The sequence below is a fragment of the Meles meles genome, chromosome 12 (assembly GCF_922984935.1).
Source record: "Meles meles chromosome 12, mMelMel3.1 paternal haplotype, whole genome shotgun sequence".
Lineage (NCBI taxonomy): Eukaryota > Metazoa > Chordata > Mammalia > Carnivora > Mustelidae > Meles > Meles meles.
The window spans coordinates 17753703-17767816 of NC_060077.1; the positions used below are offsets into that span (position 1 = coordinate 17753703).

The following is a 14114-nucleotide window of genomic DNA, read 5'->3' on the forward strand; positions in this document are numbered from 1 at the left end:
AACAACATAGTCTGAAATCATCTCTTTGACTTAGGAACTCAGGCACATGTGGAGGCAGCAGGTTTCCTCTTTCCAATAGCTCTTGTGTCCTATAAATCATGTTAATTGTCTCCATGTGCCCACAGCCCACGGGGAGTTTCGCAAAAGCCTTTGAGGGGATTAGTGGTCTCTGATGTTTGTTATGAAATTCAGAAAAGCATCTGGAAGTAATTTAAGTTAAGGAATTAATGATTTGGGGGTTAAATAATACATGTCTTAAAAAAAATAAATACAGGAAACTGTTAGCCCATGAATCTCTTAAGTTCTCACCTCCATTTGGGGAGATTTTCCTTAAAAAGATAACTCGACCACATCCTCCCTTCTATTTGGTTTTGCATACATGTTGGATATCTAGACAGTCACAGGGTAGGTTAAATGGGATCCTAAACAGATTTGCAGAAAAGAAGCCCCCATTACCTGGGTCTCTTTGTGTCCACTCCTGAAGGAGCAAGAGGAAGGCTCTTGCCACCCACGCTCAGAGAATCAGTCTGAAGGAGTTCGCGAGATTCAGAACACCTGAGGGTAACGGGAAGCGGGTTTACCTGGCCGAGGCCCTCTTGTTTTTCTTCTCCTCTTTACCTGTTATGCATATTTCTGTGGTTTGTTCAGTTTTTTGCTTCTTGATGATTTGCACCGTGGAGTCCCAGACCACCATCTGCCTTTGGCATTGCAGTGGAAAGCAGTATTCTGTGCCAAAAGGAAAGAAATTGTGTATGCATGGGGAAGAGAGGGTGGGTTGCAAATTATAAACTTACAAAGGAGAAGGGCAGGGGCATGGAGGGCATCATTAGGGGCTTTTTGTTTCCATCATCCGATGGGGGTGGGGGAGAGGATGAAGCCGATCTGAACCCCTCCCTCAGAAATAACAGATATGTTGCATTTCTCACTAAGGATAGAAACATTTAAATGAAAAATATTTCTTCTCCAGTGACTTTAGGCTAACAAATAAAAATGAGAAGGAAATGTGTTTTCCATTTTAGGAGCCCAGTCTCCTTTATGACTGCTTCCCGAGGTGTGTCTACACTAGCTGAATGAACGAAGGATTGGGCAATTATCAGCATAATCCACTTAAAACCTGAAAATCTCTGCCACCCAGGAGGGCCTCCTTTGAGAAGTGGCCTGGCTGCCTTTCCCTGAGGCTTTGCGGCTCTGGTGAGAGCTGGGCGGCTGGACCCTGTCTTCCAGGAGCCCAGACGCCAACCCCAGGGGAGCGTCTGGCGTGCCTGGGGTGGGCTGGGCCTCCAGAGAAGGTTCTGGGTTCTGGGTGCACCACCTCTCACTCACAGGCAGGGGAGGGAGTTGGGGTCCCGCCTTGGGGTTGTTCAGGCCTCCCACCACCCCGTGAGGCCAGAGCGTCAGTAACCGCCCAGGCAAGCAGCTGGGTCCCCGCGAGGAAGGAGGGCAGCTCTGGCAGCGTCGCGAAGTGGGGTGGCGCGGCGCGTGCACATCTTTCTGGCCTGAACTGCGGGTTACTAGTTGTTGCAGAAGCGGGTCTGGCTGGGGGAGGGGGGCATTTCCTCCCTGAAAAGTTAGTAAAAACACATGGGGAGTGGGGACGAGCCCCAACAATATAAAAGGATCCGCAGTGGAAAAATGAAGCTTTCCTCCACCGCCGCGTTCCAGTGCCCCCCGCCCCCCGAGATGCCGCTGCGATCTTCTGCTTCACACACAGACATGCACAGATGTGCGCACGCCTCCCTCCGCCCGTGTCCCTCGGCAGGCTGTTCCGCACGCTGCTTTCCCCACCGAATGATCCATCCAGAGCTTTCCGCAGCGATGCACGGGACTTTCAATTCCAGATGCCCCCAGCTCTCAAGACAAAAAATCGGGGGATGACCTGAAATTGAAGAGCGGGAAGGGACTCCCACTCGCCCCGCCGCGGCCGCGGGAGGGTGGCGAGGGGACGGGTCCAGCTCCATCTTGAGTCGCGGGTCCCTACGCAGAAGTCTCCGGGACGCGAGCCGCAGGGCGCGGGGGCGGGAGGCCGCAAACGGACGGAGCAGACCCCGGGTGCGGCCCGAACCCCGCTCTCCCAGCTCCCCAACCTCTCCCGCCCCCAGGGATCCCGCACCCGCGCCGCTCCCGGCTCTCCAGACTCCGCTCTGGACCGGGGCGGGGCCGGGGGCGGGGCCGGAGGCGGGCCGGGGTGGGCGGACCCGGGGGGCGGGGCGGGGCGGGGCGGGGCGGGGCGGGCGGCGGCGGCGGCGGCGGCGGCGGCGGCGGCTGCGGCGGCGGCTGGAGAAAAGTTGTCCTGGCTAGAGCGCGCGCTGCCGCTGGATCCAGAACCGCCGCGGCGCCACGGCGGGGGCGGGCGAGACCACCGGATCTGCAGCCGGGCCGGCCGACTCGCAGCCGGGGGTCGCCCCGGGGCATGGGACAGCCGGCGGGGACCGCGGGCCGGCGCTGCGCCCCAGGCGGGCGGAGGGCTGCCTGAGCTGCCGGGACGCAGGATGCGCTCCGAGGGCGCGGCCCCCGGGCGGGTAGCGCCGCTGTGCGGGGCGCTGAGCCTGGTGCTGGGCGCGCTGCTGGGCAAAGGTAAGGCAGGGCAGGCGTCTGTCTCGCCGGCCCTCGGGAAGTTCCCCGGTCGGGATGAGCCGGGGCGGGGGGAGCCGGAAGGCGGGGGTGTCTCGGGAACATGGGGGAGGCCGCCGGTCCCGCCAGGAGCGTCCGAGTGCGGGGCGCCGAGAGGCCCTTCCCTAGCCGGGAGGACGTACGAGCTGGGCAGATTCGGCTGGTCCGACACCTCCGGATTCGGGGTGCTTTCCAGGGGTGGGGGCGTGGCTGGGGGACACTGTGGAGTTCCGTGCGGACCTAACCCAGCCCCAGCAGTCCCAGTGTGGAGTGCGGGAACCGGCTTCTTTGCCCCCTTTCCTCCCAGCTTTGAGCGCCCCATCCCCGGGTCAGTCAGACTGGGACTGGAGATCCGGGAGGGCAGACCAGGTTTGCGCCCGGGCCGTGGGGTCCTGAGAAGCGACCTTGGCCGCGGAAGGAACGTCCGCTCCCAGCGCAGCTCGCGGGGGCCCCGCCGGAGCCCGGCTGCGGTCCGGTGTGCCTGGGGCGTGCGGTGTGCCTGGTGGGCGCGGTGGCGGCCCTGGCCCTGGGTTTCCCGGGAGCGCGGTCCCGGGAGGCCGTGCGCCTCAGTCTCCTCCATTGCCCGATCTCGGCAATGGGGACGACCTCGACCCTGCCCTAAGCTGGCGAGGCTGCAGAGAGCGAAATCCCGCCGCGCAGAGGGCTCACGGAGGGTCGCGGCGGCTGCTGCTGTGGCGGTTGTGGGTGTGTACGGTGGCCGCGGGCGCTAGCCGTGCTGGGAGCGGGGCCCCGGCCGGGGAGCGCCCTGCCCCGTGGGGCTCGGTGGGACTTGGGCGCCAGGGCCTCGGGCAGGCGGGGCGGGCGGCACGCACACAGCGGTGCCGAGTCCCGGCTGCTCGGCCCGGCGCGGAAAATGAGAGAGACGCTTCGCTGCCGCCCGCGCCACTCGGGTCGGGGTTCCCAGGTCCACTGGGTGAGACCGCGGGGGCACAGGCGTCCGTGCGCCTTCGCGCGGCGCCGCGGGTCGGACCCAAGCAAGTGCAGCCCGCCGAGAATCCCGGCTGTCTCCTGCCCGAAGCTCTGTGGGCTGGGCTACAAATGCGTAGAGAGATACAAGTCACCAATTGAGGTTAAAAAGTAGCATTTTCTTTTTTAAAAGTCCTTATGCAGCGCCTGAAATCCCAGAGAAATCGGCTTTTCTTGAGGCTGCAGGTTCTCGGGCACATCAGCTGGGCGAAAATCGCTGTTTGAAATAGTGTTCTCTCTCCGGAGAGCCCCAGGTAGACAGCAGTGTGTGTGTGTGTGTGTGTGTGTGTGTGTGTGTGTGTGTGTGTGTGTGTGTGTGTGTGTGTGTGTGTGTGTGTGTGTGTGTGTGTGTGTGTGTGTGTGTGTGTGTGTGTGTGTGTGTGTGTGTGTGTGTGTGTGTGTGTGTGTGTGTGTGTGTGTGTGTGTGTGTGTGTGTGTGTGTGTGTGTGTGTGTGTGTGTGTGTGTGTGTGTGTGTGTGTGTGTGTGTGTGTGTGTGTGTGTGTGTGTGTGTGCCGCGCGCCCGCGCAGCACTGGTAGAAATGGGGAGACTTTGGTTTAGAACTAGACCAAAAGAGCAAACATGCAGTATCCGAAGCTTTAATTCGGCCGCTAGCTCTGCGTTCTAGCATTTACAATACTGTTTCCCAAAATGTAAAGTGGCCACTCAAAAAAGAAAAATGCCTTCCTCCAAATACTTGCCAGGGACTCCTGGGTGGTAAAGAGACTTGATGGATGGAAAGGGCTTTGTAGGGGAAGGTGGTGTCATTTTAAACCGGCAAGGGGTGAGAGTCCCTGATCAGGTTTTCCCCCACCTGGGGAGGATTTCCTCAGCCCAGAACTCTGAATGTTGAATGTCCCTTTTAAAGTAAGTTGTGGGCTTCTCTTAATTAAATTCCTTTTTTGTTTCCCTATCTAGAGGATTTTAGCTGCAATTTAGGAGTAGCCATTACAAATGTCCACATAGAAGAGACTAAGGGCAGCAGTTTGGTTGGAAAGTGGAAGTGGGAATTTTTTTTTTAAAGATGCTATTTACACCACAAGGTTGGGGGTGATGAAGATTGTGGGGATGGAGATGTCCCACCCCTACCCCAAAGCCACCCCTCCCTGGCTTAGTGCAACCTTGAGTTTCCTCTCCTTGCTTTGGCTTGACAGTTTCCCGACTGTGGTCTGGGGGCCTGTGGGCCCCAATTCATCCTCTGCCAAATATTTTTCATTGTTTCCCAGGACCAATAACAGCACTGCATTTCTCCTCACATTCCTCCAAGAAAATGTGTGTGCCGTGAGATTTCTTATAGAGAGGAAAGTTTCCTGACCCTCATTTAAATTTGTGCTGTCTTTTCAAAAAAAAAAAAAAAAGCCATCTCTGACTCTTCCTGCTCAAGGATTTAAGTGCTGATTTCTAGAATCCTCAAAACCACTGATCAATTTTTAGTACCAATTGTATGTTTACTCTCAACTGTTGGATTTAAGGCTCTGTGATTCTTCAAGGGTCGGAGCAGAGTCATTGTTCCTGGGAGGTTCTATAAATAGCCAGGGCACTGAAAGATTTAAGATTTAAGACCCAAGATTTAAGGCTTGGGTAGGTGAGGTGAAGTGTCCTTCAGTTAGAGGTTGAGGTATTGACCCCATACGGAGCGGTGGGAGGGTCTGGGTGGGGTGAGATGCTATCAGCATGTTCTAATAGTCATTGGTCACATATGGGACCCCTGGGAAGGTCACACGGGACCACAACCTATTCTGAAGTCTTTGGGGCCAGATATGCTTCAAGATTCAGAATTATGGAGATCTTTGAATAGCTAGCTAGCTAGAAGCATAGGCTTGTATACATCTATTGTGTAACATCCCAGGCTGGGCGTGGTCACACCTGCCATGACGCACATCGGTCGTTCTGCACCAACTGTATAAGTACATAAAGGTGGTTAAGACCCCCCAAACAGCCTCACTTTTCTTGAGATCAGCCTTGGCCAAGTGCATTAAGACCAAACAAGCAAACCTTTTGGGATGCTGAGTGTCTGAGGAAGGGTTTGGCAGGTTTCATGAGGAGAAGGCACTCTGGGTGGAGAGATGACACAGGGTGCAGGATGATACTGGAGAATGTGTCCTTCCTACACTTAGATCACATGCACACACTCGGTAGACACAGTGTGCCTTATGTCCATGCCGGTGCCTCAAACTAACACTCTGTGCTGCATTGAAGCTTCCTGGAAATAAGTGATTTCAGTTTCTTAGAAGCCATTCTGTTAAACCGCTGGACTCTGGGCTTGTCTTAATTCTTTCCTCTATACCCAAGCACGTCACTTGTCCTTGCAAACTTCATAACCTGCAGACACAGACAGACACTGTTTTGCCCATATGGTTTTTTCTTTTTTCTAAGTGATTAAGCTCCCCCAAATGGGGAGAATTCAAATAGAAAGCAGGATTTCCAACTCCTCTTAAGACTGTGGGTTCTCTTTCAACCTTGGGCGCATCTTTTCATATGACTACACAGCACCAAAGCTGAATGTGGGAGTCCCTCCTTGGGGGGGTGTTTATTCACCTGCCTTTCCCTCCTTGCTGGGCCCCCCTAGCTACTTGGGCCTCTGGCTCTTTTTCCTTCATTTGGCTGCTCACTGTTAGCTTACTGACAAGGGTGGCTAGCGTCAGGCAGAGAACTCAGAACTCTCAATTATGTTAGCAGTTAGCACCTCCATGAACAGAGGTTAAAACAAAACCTCTGCATGTATTAGATATTTCATACATCCATAGTCATGAGAAGCAAGGTTAATAAAAATGAGCCTTTGGTATATTAATTGGAGTGAAAGGGAGTATAACTGAATTAATGGAATAAATGGGGAATCTGATTGATAGAATTTTTTTATAGCAGTCTACTTTGTTTGAAAGTCAGATTTATTAAGATATAATTTGCATACAGTAAAATTCACCCTTTGGAGTACAATTGTATGTTTGACAAATGCACGTAGTCATGCAAACACCACCACAGTTAAGGTAGAGAACATTTCCATCACTCCCCAAAATTCTTCTGGGCCTCCGGGTAGCCTCCCCATGGCCCCTGGCAACCACTGACCCTTCTTCTGTCCTTGTAGTTTTGATTTTTCCCAATTCCATAAAAATGGGTTCCTGTGGTGTGCAGATTTTGAATCTGCTACCTTCTGCTTCTCACAATGCATTTAATAAATAGTCACCTATATACAATGCAGCAGACTGTTCCTTTTTAATGAGGCATGACATTCCATCAAATGACTGTGTCACACTTGTTCATTCATTTCCTAGTCGAGGGACATTTGGACTACTTCTAGTTTTTGGTAATTAGGAGAAATGTCACTCTAACTATTCATAAACGCTTTTTCCTGTGGACACAGTTTTTTAATTCCTTTGGGTAAATGCTGAGAGCTGGGATTGCTAGGTGATATGGTAACTGTGTGCCTAACTTTATGAGATTGCAAACTCTTTTCACGCTACTGACATTTTGCATTCCTACCAGCAAGTTATAAGACTTCCAGCTAATTATTATCTCCAGAACTGCTTACTGGTTACCCCCCCTTTTTTCCTTTGATTTTAACAGTTTTCATAGGTGGGAAATGGTATTTGAGATTTTAGTTTTCACCCTAGGACTAATGATGTTAAGCATTCTTTTTTTTGTGTTTCTTTGCCATCTTCTGTCAACTTCTGCAAAGTGTCTTTTTCAAATCTTTGCCTTTTTAAAAATATGTTGTTATTTTCCCATTATTGACCTTTGAGTGTACTTTATATAGTATGGATGTGAGTCCTTTATCAGATACATGTTTACCAGAGATTTTCTCCCAGTCTGTGTCTTTGGAAGAGCAAAGGTACTTAGTTTTTTGAGTATTTTTTTAAATTTTTTATTTATTTTTTATTTTTTTATAAACATATAATGTATTTTTACCTTCAGGGGTACAGGTCTGTGAATTGCCAGGTTTACACACTTCACAGCACTCACGATAGCACATACCCTCCCCAATGTCCATAACCCCCTCCCCCTCTCCCAATCCCACCTCCTCCCAGCAACCCTCAGTTTGTTTTGTGAGATTAAGAGTCACTTATGGTTTGTCTCCCTCCCAATCCCATCTTTTTTCATTTTTTCTTCTCCTACCCCACTAACCCCCCATGTTGCATCTCCACGTCCTCACAAAGGTATTTAGTTTTAATGAAGTTTGATGTATTAATTTTTCTCTTAGTAATTTGGTGTCACATGGAAGAAGTATTTGCCTAGCCCAAGGTCATGAGGATTCTTCAAATGCTTACAGTGCTGTTGGGGTACTTTATATTCCTACTGATTTTTTATTTTTTATTTCTGTCCATTACTCAGAGGAGTGTTGAGATCTCCAACTAAGTTTTGCATTTGTTGGTTTTTCATTTAAATTCTGTTGGCTTTTTCTTCCTGCATTGTTTGAGGACAATATATAGTTGGGTTTTGTCTGTTTATTCAATCTAATAGTCTCTGTCTTTTAACCATTATGTTTTGACCATTTATATTTAATGTGATTATTGATATGTCTATGTGGAAATCTACCACCTTGCTCTTTGTTTTTATTATATTATACTTATTCTTTACCTTTTTTCCTTCTTTCTGCAGTTTTTGTATTGGATATAAATTTTATGAATCCATCTATCTCCATATTTGCTCACTTTTTATACCTCTTTAAAAATTAGTGCACTCAGGTTTACATTATACATCTTTAATTAATCAAAGCCTGCCTTCAAAATATGTTATGCTGCTTTTTTTGTTGTGTTACGAAACTTAAAACCGTGTATCTCTAATACTTTCCCCCCACATATAATCCTTTTCAAGTGTATGCATCTTACCCCCTAGATATGGCTAAAAGAATTTCTAATTAGAGATTTTTTAATATATATTTCAAGGAAAGATAAAAATTACATTTCCTTGGCTTGCCTTGGTTTCTGGGTGGGTACTTCTGGTACCCTTGAAACAGTTTTCTCTGCAAGACCTTGTTCTCTCTCCTGTGTGTGTGCTGAGCTGAACAGAAGTGTTCAGATACCTCAGGGATTTAGAAGTTAACTGCCTTTAAGGAGAGAACAAAGGTGAAATGCAACGCAGGCAAGTCTGATTTAGCAAAATTTCCAGGACAATGGTTCTAGATACTCTCCCAGAGTGACTGATTCCTTGTCTTCTGCAGTGTGTACATTTCTTTTTTACTGATTAAGTGGTAGGAGAGGCGTGTTCGGTTCACACTTGGAAATGTCTGGGATGCTGAGGCTGTTCAAAGGCTCCATATAGAAGACCATGTTTTCTTAACATAAAATGCCTTTTCTTTCTTCCTCAGCACCCTTCGCTTTGTCAGCAACGTGCAGAGCTCTCACTTCTGGATTAGTTAGGGAGGCTTAGCATGAGAGAAGCAGGAGCTTAAATTTGAGCCTGCATTCTGCCATCCCGTAGATGCATTGGTCAGAAACCTCTGTTAGCCACAGAAACGTAGGAGGGCCAGCTGCAAAATAGGGATTCTGGAGCTCATGATCCTGAAAGTAGGAGACCAGGCTTCCTGGGGCTCAGAAGTTGCCTGTTCAAGAGTGTCTGTTATTATAACTGATGCTTTGCTTCAGGGTGTGCCAACCATTTTATTTGTTTTTATCTCTACACTCATGTTTTAGATTCTGGGGACAAAGAAGACCAGAACCCTGCCTGAACCCTAGAATCACCTGGGAAGCTTTCAAAATTGCTACCCCGCCCCCAGGCCCTGCCCCAAGCTGATTGAAGCAGGATCTTCCACTAGTGGCAGAAGAGGTGGGCAGAGAGGCAAGGTTGATCATCTTTATTGTTTAGAAGCTCTTCTGGCGCTTCTACTGTATCCAGGAATCAGAACAGGTTATCTACCTAGGCCCTCCTCTGTCTAGAAAAGTTTAAGGCAGTCGATGGGCATTTCTACCATTTCGTATTCAAGGGGGAGAGGGCATTTCTCCCAGAGAAAAACTGAAGAGCTGCTACGAAAGATGGTGGGATGGGTTTTGGATGCAGAATCAACAAATATTCATCCGCCTCAGGTTTATTTATTTGCTTATTTATTTTTAAGATTTGGGGTGTCTGTGGGGCTCAGTCATTGAGCGGCTGCCTTCAGCTCAGATCATGATCCCGGGGTCCTGGGATCGAGCCCCATATTGGGCTTTCTGCTCAGCGGGAAGCCTGCTTCTTCCTCTCCCACTCCCCTTGCCTGTGTTCCCTCTCTCACTGTCTCTCTGTCAAATAAAGTCTTTAAAAAAAAAGATTTATTTTTCTTTCTTTAAAGATTTTATTTATTTATTTGACAGAGATCACAAGTAGGCAGAGAGGCAGGCAGGGGGTGGGGAGAAGCAGACTCCCTGCTGAGCAGAGATCCCAGGACCCTGGGATCATGACCTGAGCTGAAGGCAGAGGCGTAACACACTGAGCCACCCCGGCGCCCCAAAAAGATTTATTTGTTTAACAGAAAGAGAGAGCAAGCACAAGTGGGAGGGGCAGAGGAAACTGGAGAGAGAACTTCAGTCCCTTGACCCTGAGATCATGACCAGAAGTGAAATCAAGAGCCAGACCCCCCCCAGCTGACAGTACCACCCACATCCCCGGTAGCTTCGGTTTTATTATTTGTAAATAATAATACCCGCTTTGTAGGATTATTGAGAATGTTGCATGAAGAGCACGGGCGGGGGTTAGTGTCCTGAGGCCGCCCTCACAGATGACCACCGCTGGGGCAGCTCCATACAACAGAAACCCCTTCTCTCTCCGTCCTGGAGCCAGAGGTCAGAACTCAAATGTGGGTGCCTCCGCTGAAGATTCTGGGGGAGGCTTCTTCTTTGTTCTTTTGGCTTCCTTTTCTCCAGGAGCTTCTGGGTGGCTCACATAGCTTTCTCTGCCTGCCTTTTCCCTTCCGTCTTAGAAGGACACCTGTCACTGACTTGGGCACCTTGCCGCCCCAGCCCAGGGTGATGTCATCCCTAGATCTTTGACTGACTTACAGCAGAAGGACCTGTTTTCCAAATCAGGTCGCATTCACAGGTTCTAAGCGGGCATGTCTCTTGGTGGCCTCCATTCCACCTATGGCACACGGTAAGATTAGGCACATAGAAGTTCAGTAACTCCTAGCTCTTCTCCTATGCCTACTTATCAAAGCCATGAAGAAGAATCACACAATATGACACAACAGAAACTATGCATGGATTTTTTTTTAATAACGGAGCATCACATAAAAGAGAGACGAAGACGCACAGTCGACTAGACAGGGAATAGGAAAGTCTGGGCCACGTGCGAGGGCGTCATTTATGATCAGCCTCAACAGAGAGCCAGTGGTGGTTGATATCCTGAGACATCCCTTGATGTACTTCATGCTTACACACAGCTTAGACCTAACTCCTTCTGGCTTAGTTTCCTAATACTCGTGAGGCAGCCCTTCTCCCCCTCCCCAGGGTTCGCAGAGCCCTCGGGACCAACCAGAGCAACTGTCTCAGTCTCAAGGTTAATTTCTTTCACCCAGCTCTGCCACTGACTTTTCATCTTTCTTGTTCGGGGCGCCCCTCTAACCCTTTCATTATAATATCTGCTTTCCGCCCTGTTTCCTCACTGTCTCTGTGGACCTCGATGCGTAGCCAAGTGGGTCTAACATGACCCGCTTTGGCCTATGGTGGTCTGTCAGCGGCTCTTGGAGGCCATAAAAGATTCTCTTATTCTCAAAATAAACAAAGGAACTTGAAAAGCAGTAAGCCCCACCCCCACCACACACACAGAACTGAATGCTATTTCTGCTCTTACCTTGGGGTTCCAGTTTAGTGAGGATTTGAAGCCACCTGTCCCCAAGCCTCACACCATAAACAGGATGTGACCCGGGGACAGGTTTTTGTCTCCATTGGAAACAATGAGGTTGTGTTTAATGTTTGAAACCCTGGGGCAAGTTTTCCCCACTTGCCTGAGGAAAGTGGTCTTCGAATATGCACCAAAGGACTCACTTTATTAGTCCCTGACTCCTTTCATTGAAATGGTGAAAAACCCAGCAATAAGCAAATGGTATGAAAGCCACACAATAAAAAAAAAAGAAAGAAAGAAAGAAAAAGAAAGAAAGAAAGAAAAGAAAAGAAACTAAAAAAGGTGGGTAGAGGAAATGTAGTTGGTCAGGTAACTGAAAAGCCTGGGTGGGCTTCAGTCACTGCTGGATCCAGGCGTCAGTCAGTGCCACTAGCCATTGCTTCTCCCCATCTCTTCTCTCCTGTGCCCTCTGTGTTGGTTGCATTTTCGGGTGGCCGTCATTGTCACTAGAAGCCCCAGCTTTATTACCTTCTGTTCACAAAGCACACCCAGCAAAAAGAAAGCGACTTCCCTAATGGTTGTAGAGTTGATGGAGTGTATCTCATGTCCCTCACTGGGGTTCCTGGCCCAACTGTAATCCTGTCACTGTGACCAGAGAGCATGGGGCTGAGGATTGATGAAGCCTGGGACACACTGGTCTTGGGAGCCTGAGATCACCTCCACCCCAGTGATGAAGACAGAGAGAGTACAGAGGGCCTGGTGGCCCAGAGACAGTCTGGATGGAATAAGATACAGGGGAACAGGCAGTAGGCAGGCAAGAATCTAGCCAAGCAACCAAATGAACAACATGAAGGAAACCACAGGTCATTTGCATGCCTGCCTGTCCCAGGCATAGTCAGAGTCCAAGGAGCAGCCGACCCCCAGACCATCACAGTGTTGTTCCAGCTGTAGGCATACACCGCCAAGCATAGGGTGTCATGGCCTGCCCACTTCCCCAGGCACCTGCAATGCAGAGTGGCCTCCTCTTCTTTTTTGTTTGCTTTGGTCTCCATTTTTCATTGATTCCTCCCTCCAACAGATTTCCCTATGGGGTTGGTCATGGACCAGGCACCCAGTGGCCCTACTTGCAGACTAGGGGTCCTTCTTCTCCCCAAGAGGTGCACACCCAGGACTTGAAGGGGTTCTGGGCTGGGTTCCTACAGCCTGCCACCAGCCTCTACTGTATCAACCATGGAGGGCAACCCTAAGGCTTCCTGCTGTGGCATCCTCATTTATGAGAAAAAAAAAAATCCAGGAGAAGTCTCCATTTTGGGGCAATTTGTTCTGTTTCAGCTCTGTTTCCTCTTTCCTGCTTGCTAAGTAGTGAGAGCTCTTTTCTTCAATTTTTGTATATCTCTTGGGTCAGTACACAGCCTTGGGTGACCATTTTCTTTACTTTTGCCTTTTTTTAATTGTAAGCAAGGACTTGACTCCAAGAGAAGACTCTACATTTTGTCTTGAAACAGCATTTTCATCTGTGGTGCAGATGTCCCAACAACAGAGTGTCATTTTCTTTCTGGAGTCTGTCATTCTCTGCTCCTGCTCAGCCCTCTCCCTGGCCATGGTGCAGCCCTTGGACACCCCACCCCCACCCCCAGCATCCATACTGTGGGTCCGCCAGCAGTGGCTCTGTCAGGGAGGTGGACTGTTGGTTCTGGGGGCTCACTTTCTCAGCCACGGCAGGAAGTCTGTAGACTCTAGCTTCTCACCACCCCTCAGGGGCTGGGATTTCTTGGTCAGTGGGATTTTTTTTTTCTCTCAGATGTCTTAACCTCCTGTTCTTCAAGCACATCTGTTGGTAATGATTTGGTCGTGTCACTTTCTTACTCAATCACTGCTAGTCCTGTAGAGACAACTTCACTTTAATAACTCTAAAGGAAGGCCAAAATGTCCACCACCCTCAACACAGAGCAGTTGTGTCTTGGTTGTAGGGGCCTCCTTTAAACTCTTCTTAATAGGCAGTGAGATCACAGTGTCCTCTGTTCAGAACTTACAGAGACATCCTTCTGGCCTTATCTCAACCCCCATGCCCTCACATACACACTCTGTTCCAGTCCCATTGGCTTCCTTGCTGGTGCTTACCACCCCCTGACCTCAGGGCCTTTGCACATGACTGCTGTGGGTTAACACCCAGATATCCACTGAGACACTAAGACCATTCAGGTCTCTGATCACAGGTCATCTTCTCATAGAGAGGTCCCCCTTTGTCTGTGCCATCTGCTCTTCCCAACTCGGCACTTTCTGTGCCTGTTCCCTATTTTATTGTTTTCCTTTGACTTATCTCCACCTGATAATCCACAGATTATATACTGACTTGTTTATCCATCTTCCTCTCCCCTAGAATTTAAGCTGTGTGAGAACAGAAAGTGTTTTCTGTCCCATTCACTGTTGTTTATATCTGTTTTGCTTAGCAGCCTCAGTGTCTGGCACATTGGAGGCTCTACTGCTTGGTGAATGAATGACTTAATTCTATCTTTGGCTTCCCATAGTATCTTTTACACAGAGGGAGTCTCTTAGATCTGAGTAAAGGTCAGAAAAACGGGGAGGTGTTTTTTTTGTTTTTTTATGTGCTAGACATCTCTAGATGGCCAACATTTTATCAATGATCTCTATTGAGCACAGAACCTGCGATTATTCCTTCTCCCTGTCAGTCACTCCCAAGAAGTGTCCTTGTTGGATTCGAGGTGAAAAAGTTCATGCAGGAGTGTGATGCTCTGATGTGCTGGCCAG

General features: G+C 49.4%; 1 protein-coding gene across 1 annotated transcript in view; it reads left to right on the plus strand.

Moving 5' to 3' along the window:
- Positions 1 to 2339: 2339 nt before the first annotated feature.
- The window catches only part of TMEM132C (transmembrane protein 132C), a 302142-nt gene continuing 290367 nt past the window's right edge, over positions 2340 to 14114 (plus strand). Inside the window, exon 1 of the mRNA XM_046026085.1 lies at positions 2340 to 2574. Within this exon, the coding sequence (XP_045882041.1) occupies positions 2490 to 2574 (85 nt within the window). The 5' untranslated portion in view covers positions 2340 to 2489. The remainder of the gene's footprint in view (positions 2575 to 14114) is intronic.